Raw genomic sequence first — 27,725 nt, 5'->3', positions numbered from 1 at the left:
GTTTTACTTCTACCTTTCCAAACTCCATGCCTTTTATAATATTCCATTTTCTTACATATTGTTCTAGCTAGAACCTCCAGGTCAATGTTGGATAGAGGTGGTAAGAGGAGGGGGCATTCCTGTCTTTTTCCTTATCTTAGGGGGAAAGCAGTCAGTCTTTCACCATTACATATGATGTCGGATTGTAGGATTTTCATAGATGCCTTTTATCGTGTTGCAGATGTTCCCTTCTACTACTTGTTTCTCAATAGTCTCTTAAAAGATGCTCCTCAAAATTTTTCAAAAACAAAACAATACATAATCTTTTTAATCTACTTTGATATTTAAATCCTCTGGTTGTAATCCCCTTTGATACCACATGTTTGTTTATGTTTATCAGTCCTGATCACTTCTTCATATTCACTAATCTTTGAAACCTGTATCTCACTCTTGCTTTCCACTGTAAATGGTGTCATCATTTTATATGATTTCAAAATTTGTCTGTCAACAACTACAAAATCTTATACTTCTTGATTTTATAAATAGTACATGTTTACCATAAAATTTTAAGAAAATAATGCATAGAGAAGGGAAGCAAACTAGTAGTACAACTGGAAATAACCCTGTTATGTTTGTGTGTGTATACATCTGTATATACAAAACATATGTAAACATCTGTGCATAAAATTAACTGAGTTGTGCTAGTTTTGCTGGTTTTAAAGTTGGGTTTATTTTTTATAAACTTATAATGTTTTAAAATATATGTATAGACAGACATATATACATATATATTTTACTAAATGGGATCACTCTGTACATAAATTTTTGTATTCAGTTTTTTTCCACTTGGCATCATATCAAGAGTTTTTTTAATTACCATGTCATTAAATGTCCTTTAAAAAGACATTATTTTTGCTGGGCATGGTGGCTTACACCTGTAATGCTAGCACTCTGGGAGGGCAAGGCAGAAGGATTGCTTGAAGCCAGAAGTTTGAGACCAGCCTGAGCAAGACTGAAACCCCATATCTACAAAAAATAGAAAAATTAGCTGGGCATGGTGGCGTGTACCTGTAGTCCCAGCTACTCAGGAGGCTGAGGCAGGAGAATCTCTTGAGCCCAGGGGTTTTAGGTTGCAGTGAACTATGATGACAGCACTGTACTCTAGCCTGGGTGACAGAGCAAGACTCTGTCTCAAAAAAAAAAAAGCAAAAACAAAAAGCATTTTTTTCATTGCTGCATTATATGTATGGATTTGCCATAATGTTTTCTTTTATTATTGAACATTTAGTCTGTTTCTAATTTTTCACAATTATAATAAACCTCTACACATTTTTTATAGTTTACAATCTGATATTTTCTTAGAATAGGTTTTTAGAAGTGGAATTTATGTCTCATGTGGTCTTGTTAAATAACTATCTAAAAATATTCATAACAGTTTACACTCTAACTAGCAGTGTAAAAGTATAATAATTTCTTTTTTCCAGTTCGGATTCTGAAATAATAGGTTATGCTTTGGACACACTATATAATATAATATCTAATGATGAAGAAGAAGAAGTAGGTAAGTTTTGAGTTATTTTTACTGTCTTTACATAAAATTAACTGGGTTGCGCTAATTTTGCTGCTTTTGAAGTTGAGTTTATTTTATAACTTTTTTTCTTTAATAAAGTCATAGATTTAATTCTAGAAAAGTATCTTTAGGATGATTGTGTGTGATTTGGAATATTATAATGAGATGGAATAAGATCCTTCTTTTCTAAGTAATAATTTGCCGTCTTTTGTGTTTGGTTTTAGTTAGGCAGTATACATATTAGCCAGTTCTGGATTAAATAATCATTTTTGTTTATTGATTGAAAATCACACTATTTTATTTGTATGTTATTATTGGTGAGCAGTGCGAAGTTTGAGGGTTTTTTCCTAATATATATTTAAACTTTTTACATAGGATTTATGTTAATTTAGAACAACAATTTATTCAATTTAGAAAGTGCTTTTCGTTGACAGTAAGTCCATTTGGTGTACAGCAATGTGTATCAGTTTGAAATCCACATGTATCTTTGGTACATCTTCCTTTTTCTTTTTTGTTTCAAAATACTTAAAGTGAGGTAGTCAGCCATTTAATTTATTTTATTGTCACTATTGAAATTCTTGATTGGAAGTCTGTGTACATTTTGTCCTATATATTGCAGAACATATGCAGTAAGTAACATTTCACAATGCTGTTGAAGAGTGCATTCTTCATATCACATTGCCTGCTGCAGTAGGATATAGTGGGTTTTCCGTTATTCTATAAAGTCAGAAGGTGAATGTATTCATGCATTTTATGTATCTAATTTAGACTGAAATTATATGATCTTTCAAAATTCTAAGTAGATTAATTATAAAGAAATGTAGATGTATTAAGGAGCAGGAATATATGTAGATATTAAACTTCACAGAGTACTAGTAATGGGAACATTGGAAACTGGGTTGTGTTGAATAGTCACAATTCCTTAGACTTAAATATCCTTTTACTTATATTTTTATTTCTCTATAATATCTAGCCTATAGCTTAACTTTATTCATTTCTCAGGGATGAAAAATATTTAATGAACATCATTTGGTACCCATGGAAAAAGAGGTTATCAGTCACATGACACTTAGATACAATAAATACAACACACTTTGAAGGAAAAGATACCTATTTTTTCTAGTTCTTTCTAAGATAAGAAAAAATTAGATGCAACACACTTGTTCAAACACATTTAAGAAAAAGACTTTCTTTTCTGTTTTTTTCTTTTTCTCCTAGTTGTTTCAGATTAGAAATTTAGGTCTTTTTCTAGTCAGTTTTCAGGGCATGATTTTTCTGTTCTTAAAAAAATGTCTAACAACAATATTTTTTAGTTAATTGGTTTCCTTTATTATAAACTTAGAATATAATCGTGTTTAGAGCCCACTTTTTTTGTTTTTCTTTGTGTATTTAGGCTCTTTATTTTTAATTCAGCATCCAAAAATGATCCTTTGGATAAAATAGGATAAGCAATTCTTTGGATAAACAGTGGTAGAATCACTTTTTTTTTTTTTTTTTTTGTTTGTTTGTTGAGACAGAGTCTCACTTTGTTGCCCAGGCTAGAGTGAGTGCCATGGTGTCAGCTTAGCTCACAGCAACCTCAGACTCCTCGGCTTAAGCGATCCTACTGCCTCAGCCTCCCTAGTAGCTGGGACTACAGGCATGCGCCACTATGCCCGGCTAATTTTTTCTATATAGATTTTTAGTTGTCCGTATAATGTCTTTCTATTTTTAGTAGAGACGGGGTCTCGCTCTTGCTCAGGCTGGTCTCGAACTCCTGACCTCGAGCGATCCACCCGCCTCGGCCTCCCAGAGTGCTAGGATTATAGGCGTGAGCCATCGCGCCTGGCCAGAATCACTTTTTAAAGGACTTTTTCTTCTGAAAATTTACTCATCCTGGAAGAATCAGTTTTTTAAAAATCTAGATACTGAAAAATGTGTCCTTCAGTTTTGTTATTGATACTTTCCCGTTACTACTTCATCAAAGGTAATTCTTAGCTAACATAATGAACTCTATTTTAGAATTCTTTAAGAATATTTTATAACCCTTTAGTAATAAATGTGTGCCATAGTCCTAAAAATATAGCATAGCTGTATCTCTTTTAGGCTATCTCAGCTTTGACTAACATGAATATTCTTCTTCCATGAAATTATGTTGCTTGTTTGACATTTTGAAGCTCCTATTTTATTGTGTATACTACTACATAAAAAACTATTTTCTTTATCACTCACTTTTCATTTACTTATTTTTGTCTACCTTTTCAGATGATGTTGAAGGTAAAAGATTGCATTTACATATGCATGATGCTTTTAGGCATAATTTCTGAAAATATAAAAGGACACTGTCAAGTGATGTTTCTTCTGGCTGGTAAAGAGATCCAGGATTTGTTTTACTATATTAAAATTTCCTAAGGAAGAATATTTGATAAACTTACATTATTATTATCATCTCTATGGCTACTAAATCTTTTTACTGTCCAGAATATACTGTACACATAACATATTCTAGTACATCTCTTAATAAAAATTAAAGCTTTTTCTCTGATAGGACAATTTATTCAAAATTACTTTGTGCATACTTCCTGGAAAAAAATTTTTAGACAGTTTATTTAAAAATAATATTTACCAAGTGTGGTGGTGCATGCCTATAGTCCCAGCTACTCAGGAGGCTGAGGCAGGAGGGATGGCTTGATGCCAGGAGTTCGAGAATGCAGTGAGCTATGATCACATCTGTGAATAGCCACTGCATTCCAGCCTGGGCAATACAGTGAGATCCCATCTCTAAAAAATAAATAAATAAATATAATATTTGAATATGTATAAATATATATGTGCACATATATATTTTACCTCTATTCAGTAAGAACTGGAAGTTATCCCAATTCAGAGAATAGATATATATTGATATTGTCCCTTTAAAATAAAGCATGCACAGTAATGTTCTATTTACTGACATTTCTTACATTAATTCATAGAATTTACCAATATTTTCTTTCTTCTGGTGATGTATTTCAAGTTCCATTTACTTTTAACATTGATATTTCTTTTGCTCATAAGTAAAGTAACCAAGTTTTGTTGTTGTTTTACCAATTTTCCTGAGATACTTAACTTTTTTAAATGAGGAAGGGGATATTTTTATCTCAAGTAGGTTTAAAATAGTCCATAACAAAGTTACTTATACATAACAAAATAACTAACAAAGAAACTAACTTAAAAAGGTCTGAAGCATTACCTTTTGTCACATTTGAACCCCTTGTTTGAAATCAGAAAATACCAGAGCATGGTGCCTTGACTCTTGCTAAGCTGTGTCCTTGTCAGGTAGTACAGATCAGTACTTGCTTCCATTATTGTTTTATCATATTTGCTTTAAAACTTAAGAGTCTTTTCATGTTCATTATCTTAATCCTCATCGCAGCCTGTGAGGTAGGTGGTATTTTTCTCTTTTGTAAAAATGAGAAAATGAAAGCCCAGAGATTATATAACTTACATGGTATCATCTAGTAAGTAGAAGAACAGTATTTTTTTAATACATTTTTCCCCCTTTTTTTTTTAGTCTTCCATAGATTTCCGATGGAATAAATTGTGGCCAGTTTTACTTTATTTATTTTTCTGACTAGATGCTTTATTAAATCATGTAATTTAACTAGTTATGTAACATGACTAGTGTATAGATGATTCAGATAAACGTTAAAAATATAGTTTTTTAATTGACCACTGTAAGAAGATTATTTGCTATTCCTTCAGTTTGAGTTAGTACTATTTTTAGTAGAATATCTATTTATAAAGTAATTTTGTTCTTTATAATGTAGGCTGTGAACTTGATATGGAGTGGAGACCCAAAGAGAATGTCCAGAAATGTTTTTGAATGTTGTTTACACCTCTGGAAAAAGTACAACTGTAAATACATTTTAAGAATACACGTTTAGTTTAAAATGTTTAGTTAAAAGCCAGTTGTATAAACAGGTCTGAGAAGTGTCCAGAGGTATATAGACGATCCCTGACTTACGATGGTTTGACTTACAATTTTTGACTTCCAGTGGTATGAGAATGATACACAATTAGTAGAAAATGTACTTTGAGTACCCATACAGCCATTCTGTTTTTCGCTTTCAGCATAGTGTTCGATAAATTACATGAGATAGTCAACACTTTAGCATAAAATAAGCTTTATATTAAGTGATTTGCCCAACTGTAGGCTAATGTAAGTATTCTGAGCACACTTAAGGTAGATTAGGCTAAGCTATGAAGCTCGGTAGGTTAGGCATATTAAATACATTTTCAATTCAATGATATTTTCAGTTTACAGTGGGTTTATCAGGACGTAACCGTGTTGTATGTTGAAGAGCACCTGTATAAAGGCTTAAAAAGGGCAGTCTTTCATTTTACATACCTCTCTTAGGTTTATTTTTACTATAGTAACAAGGGCCATTTCATTTTTATGTTTGTTTTTTTTTTCATGTAACTTTGAAAAATGGTCATTTACTTTTACAGGTTGTAAGTATATAGTAGAATATAGTATATAAACTATAGCGCGTAAAAAATAAATTTAGCTCTAGGAGTTGTAACCTAAGTATACTAGATGAGAGAGGATGGTTTACTTGTCTCATACCTTTGCTTATATGTATAATCGATATAATTTCTCATGGTTGTAGTTTTGGTTTACAACTTTTAGATATAATTAGTGTAGTAGTTTATAGTAGTTATAGCTTAATTTACTGCTATACTAAAAGCTTTGTGTATTATTTTAATTGTTTCGCTAATTTGCAGGGACTCCATTAAGGTGAAGAAATGCCATCTCATGACTATAATGTAAAAGAAATGAAGTATCTCTTACTAACACTTTTTAAAATTGACAGCATTAAACCAGAAGGAACCATTAATCCTTGGAACAGGACCATATTTTACTAGTTCATTTCAAAATGTAGGTCTTAGCTGGGAGTGGTAGTTCATGCCTGTAATCCTGGCACTTTGGGAGGCCAAAGCAGGAGGATCGCTTGAGGCCAGGAGTTTAAGACCAGCCTGGGCAATATAGCGAGACCTCGTCTCTACAAAAAAATAAAAAAAACAATTACCTAGGTGTGGTAGTACATACCTGTAGTCCTAGCTATTTGGAAGGCTGAAGAAGGAGGATCACTTGAGCCCAGGAGTTTGTGGCTGCAGTGAGCTATGATTCCACCACTGCACTACAGCCTGGGTAACAGAGCGAGACCCTGTCTCTCTAAAAAAAAAATAAGTAGATCATAATTATATACTGATAAGCCACAGTATTTTATATAGTATAGCTATAGACTCAATCAAAGGTATTAACTCCTTGCTAAGTTATTAGCTTATGCTCAATGTAAACATTGAATTAAACTCTTTTTGGTATTAGATCTGTGTTTCTTACAGTGTAGCACAAAAGTTCCAGGGAATGCTCTGTGTTAGAAGGGGTCCATAGTTAAATAAACATAACATACTGTATTCCCCTCTGAAGCTTTACAAAATTTACATCACTGTAGTAGGCGCGAAGAAACCTTCAGTGAGGAAGCCTGTTCAACTTTGTTTAATCCAAATATATTTGTCCACAGGTACGTGCTTTCACCAGAGACCTATTAACATGCCACACTGTCCTGCATTTTGAAATATATTAACCAAGACTTAAATCCATAGATTAGTTTTTGCATTTATGTACATAAAAATATTTCAGCATTTTAAAAAACACTTCTTAGGAAGAATCCATTAAGTCTGCATGGTTTTTTTCCCCTTTTGGTTGTCATGCTTAGGGGAATTAGGGAAATGCTACTGCATTGAGTAAAGACCAGGGTTGCTGCTAAGCATCCTTCAGTGCTCAGGAAGCGTTTCACAACAAAGACTTCTCTGGCCTGAAATGTCAAGAATGCCAAGTTTGAGAAATCCTGTCTTAGGGCTGCTGCTGCTGCTACTACTACTATTTATTGAGCACCTTATTTACCAACCACTGTGCTAGGTATTTTGCTTATTTTGAATCCTCAGAGAAAACCCTATGAAGACATTGTCCCCATTTTACAAATAAGGAAACTGAGGCTTGATGTAGTTAGGCTACTTGCCCAAAGTAACATTGCCTCTAAGTGGTGGAATATGAGTTTAATTGGTCTTACTCAAAAGTCTTTGTGAGTTTCTTCCATTTTACTGTACTGCTACTCAGGGAAGTGTTTACTACTCTATGCATACTCTAGTCATTCAGTAAATAAATGGAATTTACCTCTACCTGTGTTAGTGCTCCTACTTCATTTCTTGATCATGTCAAGTTCAGAGGGTACTCAGGCTATCGGTGTTATTTGATAGTTACTCCTTTCTCTTTGAAACACTTTCTTCATTTGTTTGCCAATCTCCAGTCTCCTGGTTTTCCTACGGTTTCACTGGCTGTTTCCTCCTGTTTCACTTTCTTTGTCTCCTTTGCAGTTTTCCTCATCCCCACCAACTTCTTAATATTGGAATGCCCCAGGGCACAGATTTCTTTCCTTCTCTATTTTCTCCATCGGTGATCTCATCCAGGCTTGTAACTTCAAATATCATTTATATGCTCGCCATTCAAATGTATGTGTCCAACCCACACCTCTCCACTGAAGGTCATAAGTGAATATTCAAATACTCACTTGATATCTCTACTTAGATTCCTCCCCCTACACACAGAGCTGTATTGACATAATTAAACATACAATAATTGAACATATATAAATATGTAAATATACAATTTGATGAGTTTCGACATTTGTATAAACCTGTGATATCACTACCACCACCAAAATGGTGAACCTGTCCGAAAGCTTCTTGTGCTTGTTTGTAATCTGTTGCTCCTCCTCTTTGCCCCCCATTCAATCACACATCTACCTTCTGTGACTAGACATTAGTTTGTATAGGTTTTTTTTCTAGAATTTTACATAAATGAGATCATGCAGTATGTTCTCTTTTGTGGGGCTGGGGGACCTGACTTCTTTCACTCAGCATAATTGTTTTGAATTTCATCCACGTTGCATATCATTAGTTCATTCCTTTTTATTGCTGAATGGATTCTGTTATATGAATGCAAAACAATTTTTAAATCTATTCTTTTGGTGAACATTTGGGTTATTTCCAGTTTTGGGCTATTAAATTTTGATTTTGTCCATTTAACCTACTTTATTTTTTAGGCTTTTTGTGTCCTACTTATGAGTGCTATAAACATTCATACACAATTCATGTGTGGATATGTTTTTATTTCTCTTCAGTAAATACCTAGGAATAGAATGGCTAAGTGATATAGTAGGTTTATGTTTAACTTTGTAAGAAACCACCAAACCATTTTCAAAGTAGTTTTGAAACCATTTTACATTCCCACCAGTAGTATGTGAGTTCCACTTCTTCCACTTACTCTCCAATACTTGGTATGATCAGTTTTTTAAAAAATTAGCTCTTCTAATACATGTGTGATGATACCTCATTGTAGTTTTATTTTGTTTTTAGAGACAGGGTCTTGCTCTGTCTCCCAGGCTGGAGTGCAGTCAGTGGCATGATCATAGCTCATTGCAACCTCAAACTCGTAGACTCAAGTGATCTTCCCACCTCAGTCTCTTAAGTAGCTAGGACTACCGGCATGGACCACCATGCCTGGATTTTATTTTTTTATTTTTTGCAGTGGTAGGGTCTCACTGTATTGCCCAGGCTTGTCTCGAACTCCTAGCCTCAAGTGATCTTCCCAATTCAGCCTCCCAAAGTACTGGGTTTACAGGCCAGCCAGGCTTCATTATAGTTTTAATTTGTATTTTCTTAATGAATAATGATGTTGAATGACTTTTCATGTGATTGTATATCTTTCCTCTTTGGTGAAGTATTTTATTCAAATCTTTTGCCTGTTTTTTTTTACTGAGTTGTTTGCCTTAAACTTGAGTTGTAATGGTGGCTTATGTATTTTATATTCAAGTCTTATATATCTCACACATTTTTTTCTCAGTCTATGACATTTCCTAACATTGTCTTTAGAAGAGCAAAAGTTTAAATTTTTGATTAGGTCCCTTTTATCAATTTTTTTCTTTCACAATTTAGACTTTTTGTGTCCTATTAATGAAATCTTTGGCAAATTTAAGATCACTAAGATTGTCTCCTATGTCTCTTAAAAGTTTCACAGTTTTAACTCTTAAAATTAGGTCTGTGGCTCATTTCTAGTTTTACACTTAGGTCTATTATCCATTTTTAGTTAATAGGTCTATTTCTGGACTTTCTCTTCTCTTCTATTGCTCTATACGTGGCACTGTCTTGATTATGTAGCTGTGTAATCTTGAAACTATGTAGTATAAGTCCTCCCACTTTGTTCTTCAGAATTGTTTTAGGTACTTTGCATTCACTTACCAATTTTAGAATCAGCCTGTCAATTTCTGCAAAAAAAGACTGAGATTTTGCTTGGGAATCTGTTGCCCCTAGGTCAATTTGGGGAAAACTGACATCTTAACAGTATTGCACCTTCTAATACAAGAGCACACCATATTTTTCTATTTATTTAGGTCTTTAATTTCTCTCAGTAGTGTTTTGGAGTTTTCTGGGTATAAGTAGTACACAGCTATTGTCAAATTTATCCTTTTTGGTGCTGTTGTAAGTGCTGTTTTTTAAATGTCAATTTCTAATTGACATTACTGGTATAGAGAAATACAATTAATTTTGTATATTGACCTTTTATCCCGCAATTTTGCTAAGCTCACTTAGCTTCTAGTAGCTTTTTTGTAGATTCCATAGGCTTTTCCACATATTCAAACATGTCATCGATAAATAAAGACAATTTTACTTCTTCCTTTCTAATCTTTATGCCTTTTATTTCTTTTTCCTGCCATAGGGCACTGACTAGGATCTCCAGTATAATTTTTTTCTTTTTTTTTTTTTGAGACAGAGTCTCACTCTGTTGCCCTGAGTAGAGTGCCCTGGGGTTAGCCTAGCTCACAGCAACCTCAAACTTCTGGGCTCAAGCGATCCTCCTGCCTCAGCCTCCTGATTAGCTGGGACTACAGGTGCTTGCCACGCCCATCGCTAGCTGGGCTAATTTTTCTATTTTTAGTAGAGATGGGGTCTCGCTCTTGTTCAGACTGGTCTTGAACTCCTGAGCTCAAGTGATCCTCCCAACTGGGCCTCCCAGAGTGCTGCGATTACAGGCGTGAGCCACCGCGCCAAGCCTCCAGTATAATGTAGACTAGAGTTGGTAAGAGTGGACGTTCTTACCTTCTTCCTGATCCTAAAGGGGAAAACATTCAGTCTTTCACCATTAAGTATGATGTTAGCTGTAAGTTTTTTGTGGTTGCCCTTTGTCACCCAGTTATGTGACCTTAAATATCGTTTATGTTAATATTCTAATGTGTGTGTCCAATGCAGACCTCTCCATTGACATCTATGCTTGTATTTATAAAGCTGCTTATTTGGTATCTCCACTTGGATTTTTATAAGGTATCTCAAACCTAACATGTCCAAAAGTAAATTTCTGATTTTCTCTTTACCTCCCAGCTTGCTAGTCCCACGGTCTTTCCCATCTCAGTAAATGGCAACTCTGTCCTTCCAGTTCTTCAGGGCAAAACCTTGGAATCATTCTTCTTTCCCCAACCCCCACATTCCTCTATGCAGTATGTTAGCAAATCCTGTTCCCCTTGTTTTCATAAACATTATGGCTCCTAAGGTCTAAGCTACCTTTACCTCTTTGATTACTGCCTCTTGACCCGTCTTTCTATTTTCCTTATTCCCTGATCTATTCTTAGCATAGCAGTCAAAGTAATCCTTTTAAAACCAAAGTATTTTTTAGGTAATGTAGTTTTAAGGCTCAGGAGCAGTTGAATTCTTTTACTAATATAAGAGATGATTGAGAGAAGTATTTCTTAGAGTTTCTGAAGGATAACCCCAGCATATTTGGGTACTTAATAGCGGGAAACATTTCTTTTCTATTTTCGTGTTTCATTCTTTGAATTGCTTTGCTTTTCCTGCCATCTGGTGGGGTTTTTTTTTTCCCATTTCTATACTATATTAATATTATATTAAAATCTCTCATTTGGAATAGAATTTTTGAGGGATAATAGATTTGAACTTGATCACCAGCTCCATTGGTTTATATAGTCACTTCCTGGAGCAATACGTGGGAAAGGATTCTGATGCTCAGCCGATGTTGTGATCAATCAGCTATGTCTGGTATGGGTGAGGGAATGGGGAAGTAGTATGTTTGCCATCTCTAAATTGAGTTTATAAAATAGGCAGATCTTAAATGATAATTTACTTTGGCAATTGTTGCTCCCAATTTTAGTGATCTTTTATGTTTTGTTGACAAAGTATATTGAAACAACAAATAGTTTAATCTAAAGACCTGTAAGCATTAAGACAAATGCAAAATCTTTTAAAGAATAAAAGATTAATTAAATGTCAAATGCTGATTTTTTTTTTTTTTTTTTTTTTTTTGAGACAGGGTCTTGCTCTGTTGCCAAGACTGGAGTGCAGTGATGCAACCTTGAGCTCCTGGGCTCAAGCTCTGCTCCTGTCTCAGCCTCCCCAGTAGCTGGGACTCAGGTGCACAGCACCACGCTCAGCTAAAATTCTGATTTTTATCACTAAATAGTTTTATAGGATATATATGTGAAGAAGATATTGAAGAATCTGCAGATAGTTGGTTTAATTTTATAATAAAATTAACACAGTAACACTAGCCATCAGCAAGAACTATAGGTTTGCTAATGTTTTAAGGGATAGGGATTTTGAGGTGTAATTTATGTATGATAAAATGTACTCTTTGAAGTGGTAGAATTCTGTGAGTTTGGGCAAAAGTATACAAAAGTGTCGCCACTGCCACATTGAAGACAATGTTTCTATCACCCCAGTTTCCTTAGGCCCTAATAGAAATTTAACCTAAAAATGTGTTTGAGAAAATACGCATATTTAAATATCTTTTCTTCAGATATCACATTTCAGCACTTAGCAAATAAAAAAGTGTTTAAAAATATATGAAAGTTATTTTAAGGATATAGCTTTACATCACAATTGTGATATCACTACCAGCCATACTGTTTCAGTGTTGAATTGTTTAAATACCGGGAAAATTATCATTTCTGCTTAACTCTTCGATTAAAGAATACTTTAAAATAAGATACCATCATGTTGAAGTTCTTTATCTTTGAATATTACAGAAGAAAATTCCACAAGACAGAGTGAGGATTTGGGAAGCCAGTTTACAGAAATTTTCATTAAGCAGCAAGAAAATGTCACTCTTCTCTTATCTTTATTGGAGGTAAATAGGGAATCTTGAGTTTTTTGCCATCTTAATAGCTTCTTTTGTTATCTTTTTGGTCGTTACTAAGGAAGCAACATATACATACCTTTAAAGATAGTGAAGTTTATTATCTCATAGCAAGACATCCACATGCATGTATTAAGAAATATTAATACATAATCTCTTCAAATACTCTGCTTGTTATTTCTGTTTTTACAAAATACTGTTTTAGCCCATCAGTAACTGTTTGATCAGTTTAATCATTTATGTTAACTCTATTTTCTTTTTATTGCTTTTTATTTCTTAAATTACTTTTTTAAAAGGCTTGCTAAATTTTCATATTTTACTTGTAGTACCCCTTTGAGTTGATTAAAAAATGTTTTTCTTGAAAATGTCAATTATAGATGTTAAATATTTTAAATTCTTATATTGCAGGAGTTTGATTTCCATGTCCGCTGGCCTGGTGTGAAGCTTCTTACTTCTCTTTTGAAACAACTGGGGCCTCAGGTGCAACAAATTATTTTAGTTAGTCCCATGGGTAAGTGACTTATCTTTGTTATATTATTTTGATTAAAAAATGAGGATCATTTCCTAGAGTAGGGTACTGAAATGGTGTGTTAATAAATTATTAATAATTTAAATCACTATTTGCATTTTTTGTCTGCCAGCATTTTTTATATGTTCACTTTTATATGTTCTAGGTGTATCAAGATTGATGGACTTGTTAGCAGATTCCAGGGAAGTTATACGTAATGATGTAAGTTAAATTTGAAAAAGAAATCCAAGAATACATAGCCTTTTTTTTTTTTTCTTTGCAAGTGAAATCTTTGTTGACTCTTATTCCTAGTTTTAAGAAGCGAGATTTGGAAATTTGGGGTAATGACCTTTGTAAGTTATTATATACAAAGCCACATTATTTCTTTCCTAGCTATCCAGTATTTTGGCTTAGACAAACCATTTTGCTATTTAAATTTATTCCTTCCATAAGTGTAGAATTTCTTTTACCATCTGCCGAAAGGTTATATTTTATACCAAATTCTACCTCCACAATTCCCTTTTCCTCCTAGAGAGTAGAGGAGACATCCCCAGACAATGAACTATATAATCCTTTCATCTTTTACTTTTTAAAATTTACTTATTTATTTTTTGAGACAGAATCTCACTCCATTGCCTGGGCTAGAGTGCCGTGGTGTCAGCCTAGCTGAGAGCAACTTCAAACTCCTGGGATCAAGTGATCCTCCTGCCTCAGCCTCCCAAGTAGCTGGGACTGCAGGTGCACGCTACCTCATCCAGCTATTTTTTTTCTATTTTTAGTAGAGACGGGGTCTCGCCCTTGCTCAGGCTGGTCTTGAACTCCTGAGCTCAAGCAATCCTCCCGCCTCGCCCTCCCAGAGAGCTAGGATTACAGGCTAACCTATATACTCCAACAAAGCATTACATTTGGAGTTCTCACCTTCCTTTGACTGAATATGTATTTCTGAGGATCTTCTTTATTAATCTCTATTTAAATATAGAGCATGATTTGCTCTGGAGTTATTTACCATTTTGATTTATTTTAATATTTGCATGCAAGTTTGAGTATTTTGTATTGATGCCATATTGTTTTGTTGCTTGAGCATTTTTCTCTGTTGTCTACAACTTGATCAAAACTCTAATACTTTAGATAGAAATTGGAAAAGTGTTTTTAAAATTAAATCCTGGATTTAATTAAATTAAAAAGATCCTATCAAGCTAATTAAATATTCATATTTATAGTGAAAAGCCCAAGACCCACAGAAACCAAGTCAGTTGTTCTTTGTTAGCAATTCTTCTTTGTATTTGTGGTCCCTGGCCCTGTGCCTTTTTCATCCTGATTTCTAGTAAATATCATCTGCATTGCTCTTAGAATTACAACTGGTTAGTGGCAAAGCAGAGACAAAAGTGAAGCATTCTTGACTTCTAATTCACTTAGTTTTTTTTTTTTAGCTTTTCGTATTTAATATTTTGTATGTATGTCAAAGCAGTATTATAGGTAGTGAAATTTTATAGTAATGTAACTTATGAGAAGGACATTTTTTATTCTTTAATATTTAAATGTTATCTTTTAAGAATTATCTTATTTAAATGGGCATTTATCTATTAGGAATTTTAGATATCTTTTGTTGACTAAAATATGACTGTGTATCTTAAGCCTAAAGTTTCTGTTCTGTTCTTCTCTTGGCTTTAAATTTTAAAAAGAGGATATCATAAATCAATTAATTAAAAAATTATCCCTTTCTAAATTTCTATTAATTTTCATTTCCAGATATAAAATTGCTCTTTGATAACTGCATTATCTTGGTTCTTAAATCTACTGTTTTCCTTTTTTTTTCTGTTCCTAACTTTTTTTCTCAATTTTTATTTGTGATAAATAAAAAGATTATGTATTTGTGTTAAATTTCATTAATTTTACAATTAGGGATTAAGTTCTGTTTTGTTGCAATGTCTAGATTCTTGGTTTTTACATGTTCTATAGCTGTATTTTTTTTAAATTTCGATAAACCTATTCAAGAGACTAAGGGGAAAAGAAACTAACATGTACTGAGAATTTAAAATACAGTGAGCTGTACAGAAGTTGTTTTATCTCCTTTAGTCTTTCTTAAAAACCCTATGACAAAGATATTATCCTTGTTTTACATATTAGTATACTCAATTTATGTAATTTGCTTACAGTTGTACAACTAGCAAGTAGGGCAACCAGTTTTTGAACCTACTTTATCTATCTCAGAGCCTCGGTTTTCTTTCCACTGTATTCCTTCTTCGCTTTCTCAGCAGTTAAACTAAAGTTGCTTAAGCAGGAGAATTTGACATCTAAAAGAAGCCACTTTTGCCTTTCTCATCTTAGTGTTGAAACTTGACGATCAGGAAAATGAGTGGAGTGAGCTCAATAAGGCCACGGACATTTTTTGTCTTATACGAATACTTATCTGCCTAATGATGACACCACCAACAAATTTGCCTCTGTGGAACTTTTGAACTACCTGTTTACTATTTTTCTTCCTCCGACGTAATATCTATGCCTTTTTCATAAAATATTTGCTGTCTCTTTTACCATCATGATATATGGGACACTTAGAGGCTCATAAAGTACTTGATTGATACTAAAATAAGCAAAAATGGGTACCAGTGAATGATAAAGAGGTTGCAAAATATATGAACTAAATCCAGCTTAACAGGAGCTGGGAAAAACTAAAAGTCAGAGGCAAAGACTACTGTAAATTGCCTTGTGCTGGACATGCCATTCATAAGGCGTGAATTTTTTCATCTTTTTTCTGCTGACTTAGAATCAAGTTTTGGGGATTTGTGGGCTAGATACTTACAAGAATTTCTGAACTTTGATAGAATGCGGTGATGTTTGTTGATTCATACTGAATGACAGCTTTTCCATTATTACTATTAAGAAGCATGTATGATGGCATTTCTGAGGCAGATATAATCATGGTCTACTCTCTTAAGCTGCAATCAAAGCTATGTAATAATTGATGAATATGAAAGAATTGTTGTGTCTTTCTATCATACAATGAAAAGAGAACTGAATTAGAAATTGTTAGACATGGATTCTAGTCTAGGCTCTGTCCCTCTGGGATCTATAACCTTAGGGAGGTTACTTAACTTCTCTGTCCTTTTTCTCCCCTTATATAAAGTAAAGGAGTTAGGCTTAGGAAATTCCTGTGATTTTTAAATGTTTTACAAATGTACACCATTAAACGTTATCTTTCTTCTCCACAAGGGTGTCTTACTACTACAGGCACTAACAAGAAGCAATGGAGCAATCCAGAAAATTGTTGCTTTTGAAAACGCTTTTGAGAGACTACTGGACATTATTACAGAAGAAGGGAACAGTGATGGAGGTATCGTGTGAAGAGATTATTGGAAGAGATTCCTTTTGTGCTCACTAAATTGTTAGGTTCTACAGAATATATTAATAATTGGAGGGAGAAATAGGAACTCATACTTTATACGCCTTTTTTTCTTTCACTGTAGCATGTTGAGTGTGGATTTCTTTTTATTTGTCCTGTTTGATATTTGTTAGGCTTCAGCAATCTAGGTTGGTGTCTTTCATCATTTCTGGAAAATCTCAGTTGTACCTCTTTGAATACTGCATTGCCACATTTCTCCTATTTTTCTGAAGGCTAATATGTAGGGTTTTTTGGCAGATTTGTTGGTGAGTTAAGTTGAAGGCAGAGCCTTTTGCTGAGAGTGAAGGGGGGGGACACAGTTGAGAATTAATGGAGAAAGTTAGAAATAGTCTTTTGGAGAATAGGAGAGGTAGTTAACTACTGTAATTAGGAAGATTTTCAGTCAGGGATAAAGGCCCCATTGAGGGTATTCATGATTTTACAGCAGTACAGGCTGCTTGATTATGTGATTTCTTCCCCGACCCAGTAATATTTAGCTTCCTAGGTGCATATGCAGAAAAAACATCAGACAGGTTTTCACAGGTTTAGGTCTTTTCCAGGAAGGTGCTATGAAAAATCAGTGAGGCAAGAGAATTTAGCACATTATCTATAGAGTGGAGGAAATGAAGATCTATATAATCTAAACTAAATAGGGAAAGAAACAGAAGGGAGTTTCCAAAAAAGGAGAAAGAGAACTCATAGAACAGATATGTTGAAAATACTTGAGCCACAAAGGTAAGAGGTTATACTAAGAAGGTGAGGATTGTCACCAAAGATGAGGATAAGGAACTGAGAGGTCAAGCTGTTAGATGGGTTGTTGTTGAAATTAAAAATCAAGAGTGACAGCAGAACTTAGAGACAGAAGACTTTGCAAAGTGAGATGCCAGTGATGTTTTCAGTGAACAAAGAGTAGTGACCATGAATTTGTTGCATAACTACAATAAGGAATTGTAAGAGATGGTACAGCCATATAGCCTGAGCCTCAGGAGAACAGTTTTTATATAAGAGAGTAGAGGAACCATGGTCTCTGGAAAGTCCTGGGCTAGGAGGATCATAGAGTCAACATCCTGACTCGCCAATAGATGGGATTGAGATCATGAATTGCCTTTACTTGAGAATCTTACAGAATAAAACAGGTTTTGTTTTTTTTTAAAGAAAAGGAGCATTTCAAAAAGTAATTGAGGGTTACAGCAGATTTTATTAACCAATATTTGAGAATTTGAGAGAGCATCATGAAGGGGTTTGAAAGGAGGGGAGAGGAAACACAAAGCATTGTAAGATGCAAAAGTGGGAAAACATAGATGACTAGAGAGGTGTACGTTTGGGGAGGTGATTGAGGAAAATGGGGTTTTAAGGAAAGACGGAATGCTCTGATCTCCAGGTTTGCTAAGACAAGTTTCAGTGGCTCTTTGTAAGTGGTAGTGGCCTTCAAGGCCCTAGGGTTCACTAGATGCACCCTGGGAGGAGGACCTGCCAGTGGTAGTGAGGGCTTTGACATTCATTTTCCTCTAGAGCCTTCAGATGGTCCAAATAGCAGACCTTATCTGACTACCTTTGTGGTCCTGCATAAGAGGTGGATGTAGTAGTTCCTCCTCATGAGGTGAGGGTCCTCATGGTTCAGCAGCAGGAGGAAAGGAGGAAACCTCTCATCTGGAGAGATCATGACTGCTTAAATCAGTAATTCCTAAAAGGAATTTAAAATGTGTACCTTAAATATTTTATTTTTAAGTTAAATATAATAAAATAAAAGTGTGCATTTATCTTTTGAGTTGGAGCCAGAACTTTTTCTTTGGATATTGGTCTGCTGATTGGAGTTTTTCATCACTTTCCTTGTATACATCATACCTATAATGCATCATGTAGCATTTGCATTTTGATTTTTTAAAAATGGAGTGCAGGAACCTTCTGGGGTTTTACAATTACTTTCCTCATCCTTTAGAGCCATATTATCCATCCTTAACAGTTATTTTTAATGACTTATTTTCATTGAGTTTTGCCAAAGACTTAAATTTAGTTTTCCTAAGAATAACTCTGTTTTTACACTTACATTTTCATAGTTCATGTAATGTAATATTGAATTAATAACCAGTACGAATAGCATGGTTTGTGAGTAAAACAATTGACTCTTAGAATCCAGTGCCAAATTCATGATCCATGAAATTAATTAAGAAACCCAAAACTGCTTTAAAATATAAAGTCTGTTAAGTTTTTTAAAAAGGTAATTGATTGTTGTCAACATACAGCTCAACTGGTAGGAACAAAAGTTTGGGTGTGCCAGACAAGCTTACTGTCTGTGAGCATCTAGCATCAGTCAGTGTTTCACCAAGGAAAGGGGGCCATTGGTTAATTTCATACTCGGTGAAGTAGAGATCAGTTGGAGATTTGTCTGCTGTGAGGGTGGTGGAAGCTGCAGTGTGGATGAAATTGCCCTGGAGAGTGGTGTGTTGTAAGCAGAGAAGAAGGGAAAGATGAAACCATGGAGAGCAGGAACCATGAATAAATAGCCTGAGGAGTGGCCAGAGAGCTATCAGGAAAATCAGGAGAATGGTGTTTTAGAAACCAAGGGAAGTTTCAAAGAAGAGACTTACAGTTTCAGGAGCTTCTTAGAGATGGAATAAGATATGATTGATTCATTCAACAAATATTAAATAGTTAGCTTCTGTGTATGTACTCAGTATCTTGTCTCTTTCTCTGCCGAGGGTACAGAGCTAAGTAGGGTGTCCACAAATTTCCTGTGTTCATAAATTATAACCTAGTCGAGAAGGCAGACACTACCTAATAATAAAAGGAGCAGGCTACTGTAAGTAGCTGGTGATCCTAACCTAGTTCTTTAATCTTGGTAGCCATTCCTAAAGAAATAATGTTTAAGCTGGGATTTGAAGAAAAACTATGAGTTCCTGAGGTAAGTGGATAGTCGAACATAGAAATCTAGAGATCACCAGAGGACCTTAGAAAGAGCTCGAAAATTGTGTCCTGGGGCCCTCAGGAGTCAGAACAGGCTGTCTGTCTTCCCATATTGAAGAGATGCTGAGCCTGGAGATTTATCTTTTTTAAAATGTTTAGGAATTGAATTTTCTGTCAGATTTTATCAGCCTTAACACTTTAATTTTACATTCTTTCTCCAGGAATAGTAGTAGAAGATTGTTTGATTTTGCTCCAAAACTTGTTAAAAAACAACAATTCCAACCAAAATTTTTTTAAAGAAGGCTCATATATTCAGCGTATGAAACCTTGGTTTGAAGTTGGAGATGAAAATTCTGGCTGGTCTGCACAGAAAGTGACCAATCTACATCTAATGCTACAGGTATACTGTCCTTAGACATAAATTTGATAAGAATTTTGACATTGATCTTTTTGAAGAAAAGAATATTGCTTGTGTTTGATAAATCCAGGATATTCACTTGGTTTCAAGTGGGCTTTTAAAAACCCTTTAAATATGGAAATTTGTAGTTATACTGAGAGCGCTCCCACCCACCATTACTCAGCTTCAACAATTATTACCATCTTGCAATTTTGTTTTGTCTTTTATTCTCTCTTACTCTACTGTATTATTTTAAAGCAAATCCAGACATATATTTTCCTGATGGGTTTTCCTTTAGGGAATAATAGGTTATATTGTTGATACAAATTTTTTAAATCTATCTTCTTCAATTAGGGGTCTAGTATAATAAATTTTAATATTTAAAATATTAAGTATTAATTCATTCAATAAACATTTACTGAGAGCTAGGCCTTGGATACTAGGAAGTGGATGATAATGTTCCTGCTCCCAAAGATTAGTAGTCTGAGTTTTAAGTCCAATACAAATTAAATTGACAAACACCTGTGATTTTTTTTCTTTCTTTTCTTGTCTCTTTTATTTTTTATTTTTTTTTTCAAAGAGAGAGTGAGTCTCACTCTGTTGCCTGGGCTAGAGTACAGTGGCATCATCATAGCTTACTACAACCTCAAATTCCTGGGCTCAAATGATCTTTCTACCTCAGCCTCCTGAGTCTGGGACTACAGTTGTACACAACCATGCCCAGCTAATTTTTCTATTTTTTGTAGAGATAAGGTCTTGCTGTGTTGCTCAGGCTGGTCTTAAACTCCCGGCCTCAAATGATCCTCCCACCTCAGCCTCCCAAAGTGCTAAGATTATAGGCGTGAGCCACCATGCCTGGACTTAACCTGCAATTTTATTAAAGCTTTATGGTAAAAGCTTAGTGGTGATCATAAAAGTGAGGACAGTAGGATCCCAAATGATTTCCTCATCAGAGGAATATACATAATGTATAACAGAACTGTTGCCATGCAAGCAGGAAGGCAAAAACACCTAGATCTGGCTGAGCAAGTAGGGGGTGCTTCATATACACTTTCTTGCTGTTATAGATCAGATTTGCCTCCTGCCTTTTCAAATCTTTAAAAGACAAATTTTGTTTTCTCTTTCCTTCACAGCTTGTTCGTGTACTGGTATCTCCCACCAACCCTCCTGGTGCGACCAGCAGCTGTCAGAAAGCTATGTTCCAGTGCGGGTTACTGCAGCAGCTCTGTACTATCCTAATGGCTACTGGAGTTCCCGCTGACATCCTGACGGAGGTAAACCAACTTATGTCAGAGGCTCCTCTGTGGAAGTTGAAATCAGGAATCCTAGGAAGAATTAGATATTGGCTGAAGGAAAAACACTAATAGTTAACCATTTTTGTATGTTAAATTCTTTACTGATCTTATTAAAATGGAATTAGCATAATGATGACAGTATCGATTCCCAAAGATACAGTCATTTGTCAATTTTATAGTATATAAATAATGTTAAAGCTTAGCAGATCCATCTAGAAAGATTTCTCATTATTTTTATTGTATTCAACAGGAATGCACAGTATGATTTATGTTTTTAATTTTGAGAACAAAGTGACTTAGTCTTACTCAACAAGTAGATTCATTGAATGGTAAATTCTTTTCCCCTGATGTTATGGCATTTTCTGTTGCTTACCAAGAAGAAAAAGAAGTTAGTTGGAAGAAAAGAGGTTTAGTTTATTTAAATTATTTTTTTATTTTTCTCAAACTAATACATGCATGTCAAAAGTATAATTAATAATAAAAGTTTTATAACAAAATCAGCTGCCTTCAACCCCATTCCTCCCTACCTTTAGTCAGTTTACTCCCTCCACCACCCATATAACCCTCCCACATTACTTCCTCATGTCACCCCACAATTATTTTATGGAATTTATATTTAAATCAGTAGTTGGGGTTTATATGATTAGGCCTGTACTAATACTGTTCTTGCTAAGCCAAATAGAGCCCTACATCCTTTTTTCTAATATCTTTCTTTTGTGAGTTATAATTATATTCTTTCATTTTATTGATTTCCTATATATATGTGCATATCAATACTATCGTATGCTTAACAGATCGTTGCCTACCTAGGGCCTCCTGGAAACCCTCCATTCTCCTCCTGCCACACGTCTCTTGTCCCTGGACTCTCTGCCATCCTCCTAGGATTTCCTTTTACCTCCCTTTTGACCTAGATTCCTTGGTTATCTGGGTCCCATATCTTTTCCCCCTACCTCTTGGTTCATTATCTAATTTTCCTTTAATTTCCTAAAATAGACTAAATGACAAGAGAAATTTTTTTAGCTCTTTCATGTCTAAAAATATTATTCCTCTACTGTCAGAGTTAATTTGTTTGACTGGATGTGGAATTCAGGGTCAGAAATGACTAACCTTTAACTTTCAGACCATCATTCCAGTGTTGCTATTAAGAAGTCTGAAGTCATTCTGAATCCTAATCCTTTTTTAAATGTAACCTGCTTTTTCTCTGTAGAAACTTTTGAGATCTTTTCTTTATTTCTGATTTTCTGAAATTTACTGGTGATATGCTATCCTGTGGACCTTTTCCCCACCCCAGTCCCATCCGTAATTGTTTTTGCTACTCACTGGGCACTCAGCTAGAGACACATGTTCTTCAGTTCTGAGGATGTTTTTGGTATTCCGTGATAATTTGCTCTTCTCTTTAATGTTTTCTTTCCACAACTCTTTAATTAGATTGTTAGACTTTCTGGACCTAGTTTGTCTTTTTAAAAAATTAATTGATTTTTAATTGACAAAAATTGTATATGTTTATATAACATGTTTTGAAATATAATTTGTCTTTTCTGCTTTCTTGGAGGTTTTTTCAACTTCATTCTTAAATTGAATTTTTAATTTGTTACCTTTTAAATTTGTTCTCATCTTTGTTTTATAAAAATAGATTCTCTATTATAATGCTATCATTGATTTTTTTGGTGTCTGAATTTTGGTACTTAAAAAGCAGGATATAACATTTTCTTCTTTTGAAAACAAGTTTTCTAACTTGACTTACTTTCTCTAAATGTTTTTTTTTTTTCCTCTTCTTAACAGACCATAAATACTGTATCAGAAGTTATTCGAGGCTGCCAAGTAAACCAAGACTACTTTGCATCTGTAAATGCACCTTCAAACCCACCAAGGTAGGAAAACGGAATAACTGAGATTCCTCTGAGGAATCTCAGTTTGGGTGGTTAATATATCTCACGTACACATCTAAGAAGTTCATTTGTATGTTTTGCAAGTAGAAATTATCTGCCAAGATAAATGTTGGGGTTTGTTTTTGAGGCAGGGTCTTCCTCTGTTGCCCAGGCTAGAGTGCAGTGGCATAGCTCACGGCAGCCTCAAACCCCTGGGCTCAAGCAGTCCTCTTGCCTTGGCCTCCCAAGTAGCTAAGACTATGGGCGTGTGCCACCACAATGGCTAATTTTTTAATGTTTTGTAGAGACGGGGTCTTGCTATATTGCCCAGACTGCTCTTGAACTCCTTGGCTCAAGCAGTCCTCCTGCCTCTGCCTCCCAAAGTGCTAGGATTGCAGGCATGAGCCACTGCGCCTGGCCAAATATTGGTATTTTAAAAGAGTGTGTAGTCTTTGGAACTTAAATATTTAGGTTCAGATATCACCCCTTCCACATCCTAGCTATGTACCTGAGGCAAATAAGTTACTTCACTTCTCTCAGCTACAGTTTTCTTTTCTGTGAAATGGAAATAGAAACACTTAACTTGCTGGTGTTCAGGTTATGATTCCTCAGCCAACAAAAATGACTCACTATTGACTTGTGTACTTGGGTTGCAATGTTTCATTTTGTTCTTTTCTTTTTAAATGTGACAGACCGGCAATTGTAGTACTGCTCATGTCCATGGTTAATGAAAGGCAGCCATTTGTATTGCGCTGTGCTGTTCTCTATTGTTTCCAGTGTTTCTTATATAAAAACCAAAAAGGACAAGGAGAAATTGTGTCAACACTTCTACCTTCCACCATTGATGGTAAATAATATAGTTCCAATTTCTATTTTAAAAAATAAATGTCTTTCAAGCTACTAATTGAATCTTTCTCTCTATGCTTCAGCCTAAAATATTTTGTATGCTTAGGGAAAAAAAACAAACCTGAGTTCCAAGGCCTGCAAGTAAGTTTAGAGAACACGCTTTGGAGTCAGACCAGAGTTTGCATTGTAGAATTTCCACTATTCTTTTTTTTTTTTTTTTTTTTTTTTTTTTTTGTTGAGACAGAGTCTCACTTTGTTGCCCAGGCTAGAGTGAGTGCCGTGGCGTCAGCTTAGCTCATAGCAACCTCAGACTCCTCGGCTTAAGCGATCCTACTGCCTCAGCCTCCCGAGTAGCTGGGACTACAGGCATGCGCCACTATGCCCAGCTAATTTTTTCTATATAGATTTTTAGTTGTCCATATAATGTCTTTCCATTTTTAGTAGAGACGGGGTCTCGCTCAGGCTGGTCTCGAACTCCTGACCTTGAGCAATCCACCCGCCTCGGCCTCCCAGAGTGCTAGGATTATAGGCGTGAGCCACCGCGCCCGGCCTAGAATTTCCACTATTCTTGCTCTGCAACTTTGGGCACATTATTTTTAACTTGAGCCTTCTCAAGTTATGGGGGGATAATAATACTCATCTCTCATAAATGGGGATAACACTCACCTCATTAGGAATATTTTGAGGATTAATGCAATTAAATTAAGTGTATTAAGCACTCACCTCTAGCACCTGGCATATAATAGATACCAGTAAACAGAAGCTACTGTTAATTGTAATTATCACTCCAAAGATAAATTTTACCATTAAATCACACTTAACATTTTAGTCTATTGTTCCAGTAGTGAGTAGAGTCATTATCCTTTTTATGGATTCTTTATTTCCTTTTACCTAAGATAAATTCTTGATATACTTACCTTTGTTATCTTTAACAATTGAAAACCTTAGTAAAGCTCATTTTAATTATATACCTTGTGGTTTTTGGCAAAATTTAAGTCTATTTAATTATATTTTATCAAAAATTTTTTGATAAAAAATTTATTACCATAAGAAATTATTTACCATAAATGAAAATAAGACCCTGGATATAGTAGAATAATTAAAATGTGACATTTCCCTTGATTCGTTTTAGAACTGTTGTTTTTAGTTAAGGTAATAATTTGGGGGGATATTACCATCATCAATTTGATGCCTGGACTGTTCTATACAGGTTGAGCATTCCAAATATGAAAATCCAAAATCTGAAACTCTTTTGATCCCAAGCATTTCAGATAAGGGATATTCAACCTCTGTTTCTGTGTTGTGCTACTTTTCTTCCAAGATACCTTTTTTCTCATCATTCATTTTGTTTTGAAAAGCAGACTTTTATTGTTTTGAAAATAGTTATTTTTGTATGTCCAGAAAACAATTTATAAAAATTTTGTTTACTCCCACACAGTGAAAATCTAATATATTTTTATCATCTGCTTTCCATCTTTATAGCAACAGGTAATTCAGTCTCAGCTGGTCAGTTACTGTGTGGAGGTTTGTTTTCTACTGATTCACTTTCAAACTGGTGTGCTGCTGTGGCCCTTGCCCATGCTTTGCAAGAAAACGCTACCCAGAAGGAACAGTTGCTCAGGGTTCAACTTGCTACAAGTATCGGCAACCCTCCGGTTTCTTTACTACAACAGTGCACCAACATCCTTTCACAGGTAAAGTATTGCATGAAACTTCTCTAAGGGGTAAAAAAGTTCCAGCTGTAAGTTTTGATGTCAGTGATACAGGTATGCAAGGATGTCCTTAGAAGATGCACATGAAAAAGGAAAGAGAGGACTTATCTACTTATTAGTTCATTGTAACCAGGAACAGTTTAGTGGAAGGAAAGCAATAAATATTCCTATAGGAATGGTTTTGCCAAATAGTTGTAAGATCTGTATCATGATGGAAACATGTCCTGGGCAGAAAGGTATTTTGATTGTTTTGTTTTCTTTTTAAATCATCCATAGTGTTCTTGCATGTCATTTTTTCCTTCTTCTCAGTAATTGAGGTTGGTTTATGAGAGGGAATAACATAGTTCATACCTGTATACCTCCCTCTTTCTCTTCCCAGAGCGATTGATCATCCAGAAACAAAAATAGAATAGCAGTCCATTGTGTATACAGCTATACAGTATACGCCCTTGATGTTTGTGAATTCTCAAATCCTCAAGTCCCCAATGCATATAATTTACCTAACAAGATGTAGAAAAACATAACTAAAAATGCTTGCATTCCTTTAGACTCTTAATGAAAACAGCAAAGCTTTACTGAAATGTAGATGCTAGGCACTTAGTAATTACTATTACATGATTTGCCCGTTTTTACCAGCCATGCTGTTGAACAATTCAAGTTCACACTTTAGCAAAGCCAAAATAATGTCATCAACATTGAGAATCAGTCAGGGAGAGTAAAAATGTGGATAAGTCTAAAATTATTCTGCCCACTGCTCTAGCAGTGGAATTATCCTACCCACTCTCCATAATAATGTGCTGTGTCCTTTAGTTTTTAATTTTGCCACACTGATTGAATTTTTCCTTATTTGGAGCTTTTAAGAAAACATTGTTACCATTAGTAGAAGTTATAAGTAAGACCTTAAAAATTAACTATAGTGAAAAGGGAGTTGAGTGTAGTTTAAAATTGGTCTACTTCAGTTGAAAACTTACTTTATCTCTTATTTATCACTATCTCTTAGTGGTTTAAAAAACTACCTTAAAATTTTCATATCTTATTTAATACCTGGCATTATTATGTTGCTGTCTGTTGAAAACAGTTTTTTTAAAAGCCAAACAGTAATTAACTGTTTGACTACCATCACCACAGATTTCGCTGTAACATTGTGATTACAGTGAATGCATAATGAGAAATGCTAAAGGTGGTGGTATCTTCCTTACTCTTAAGTAATTAATTATAGTGCTATAAAATCCTTATCCTCTAAAATGTCTATCATTTTTATATAATAAAAGATTAGAACTATCCTGTCCCAAATGATTGGCTTGGGTTTGTAAAGGGAATGTGAAAAAGTATTTGAGGGATTTTTCTGGATTTAGATTTTTCTAAAGTAGTAATATTTATGAATAATTTTTAATGTATAATTTGCAGGGTGATAAGATCGACAGACGGGTATGTATCACTTGATTTAGCTTAGGCATTTTCCTCTTTTATCAAGTCTTTTTCTCTGTCTTGGGTTTTGCTGATTGGGTTTTTTTAACTGCTTGTTTGAAGTTATATTCTACTCACACTTCTGTGTCAGCAGGTTTATCTCTATCATAAGTGGCTCTCCAGTTCTTCTCCATGGGATATTGTAGTGACGTTACTAGGAACTGTGGGAGTGAGAATCTGAGGCTATATACTTTGTGCTTCCTCTGGGGATGCTTGCACTTTCTGGAATTCCTTGGTTTTGGTTTTTTGTGTTTTTTTCTCCCAAGCTTGCTTCTTTATTTCTCCTTAAAACATTTCACAGGAAGTAAAATTTAGGTTTAAGAATTTTGTCTTTAGTTAATCAGTATATGAAAGAATGTGATGACTTTTATATTAGATTATTTAAAATGTACAATGGCAAGTATGATTTTATAAATTTGAAAGACTTAAAATTAAATATTATGGATTATTCTGGATATAATCCATATGCTACAACTACTTATATATACCCATATAACTACAGTCCTATATGAGGATTAACTTTTGCTGTGGGGGGAAGAGTGTTGTGTTTGGTATTGTTTTGTTTGTGTG

General features: G+C 34.6%; 1 protein-coding gene across 3 annotated transcripts in view; it reads left to right on the top strand.

Moving 5' to 3' along the window:
- USO1 (USO1 vesicle transport factor) overlaps nucleotides 1-27,725 on the top strand; it is a 62,744-nt gene that overhangs the window by 18,130 nt on the left and 16,889 nt on the right. Inside the window, exons 4-15 of one of the 3 annotated variants that reach the window (XM_069457234.1) lie at nucleotides 1,464-1,540; nucleotides 3,794-3,805; nucleotides 12,667-12,767; nucleotides 13,185-13,287; nucleotides 13,451-13,506; nucleotides 16,498-16,618; nucleotides 19,792-19,970; nucleotides 21,101-21,241; nucleotides 23,045-23,133; nucleotides 23,823-23,977; nucleotides 25,459-25,670; nucleotides 27,096-27,116. In XM_069457234.1, coding sequence (XP_069313335.1) covers nucleotides 1,464-1,540; nucleotides 3,794-3,805; nucleotides 12,667-12,767; nucleotides 13,185-13,287; nucleotides 13,451-13,506; nucleotides 16,498-16,618; nucleotides 19,792-19,970; nucleotides 21,101-21,241; nucleotides 23,045-23,133; nucleotides 23,823-23,977; nucleotides 25,459-25,670; nucleotides 27,096-27,116 — 1,267 coding nt within the window. The remainder of the gene's footprint in view (nucleotides 1-1,463; nucleotides 1,541-3,793; nucleotides 3,806-12,666; nucleotides 12,768-13,184; nucleotides 13,288-13,450; nucleotides 13,507-16,497; nucleotides 16,619-19,791; nucleotides 19,971-21,100; nucleotides 21,242-23,044; nucleotides 23,134-23,822; nucleotides 23,978-25,458; nucleotides 25,671-27,095; nucleotides 27,117-27,725) is intronic. The other 2 variants (XM_069457235.1, XM_069457236.1) reach the window with 2 other exon arrangements.

Source organism: Eulemur rufifrons, chromosome 24, assembly GCF_041146395.1.
Source record: "Eulemur rufifrons isolate Redbay chromosome 24, OSU_ERuf_1, whole genome shotgun sequence".
Taxonomy (NCBI): Eukaryota; Metazoa; Chordata; class Mammalia; order Primates; family Lemuridae; genus Eulemur; species Eulemur rufifrons.
This window is presented reverse-complemented; position numbering and strand designations above follow the sequence as displayed.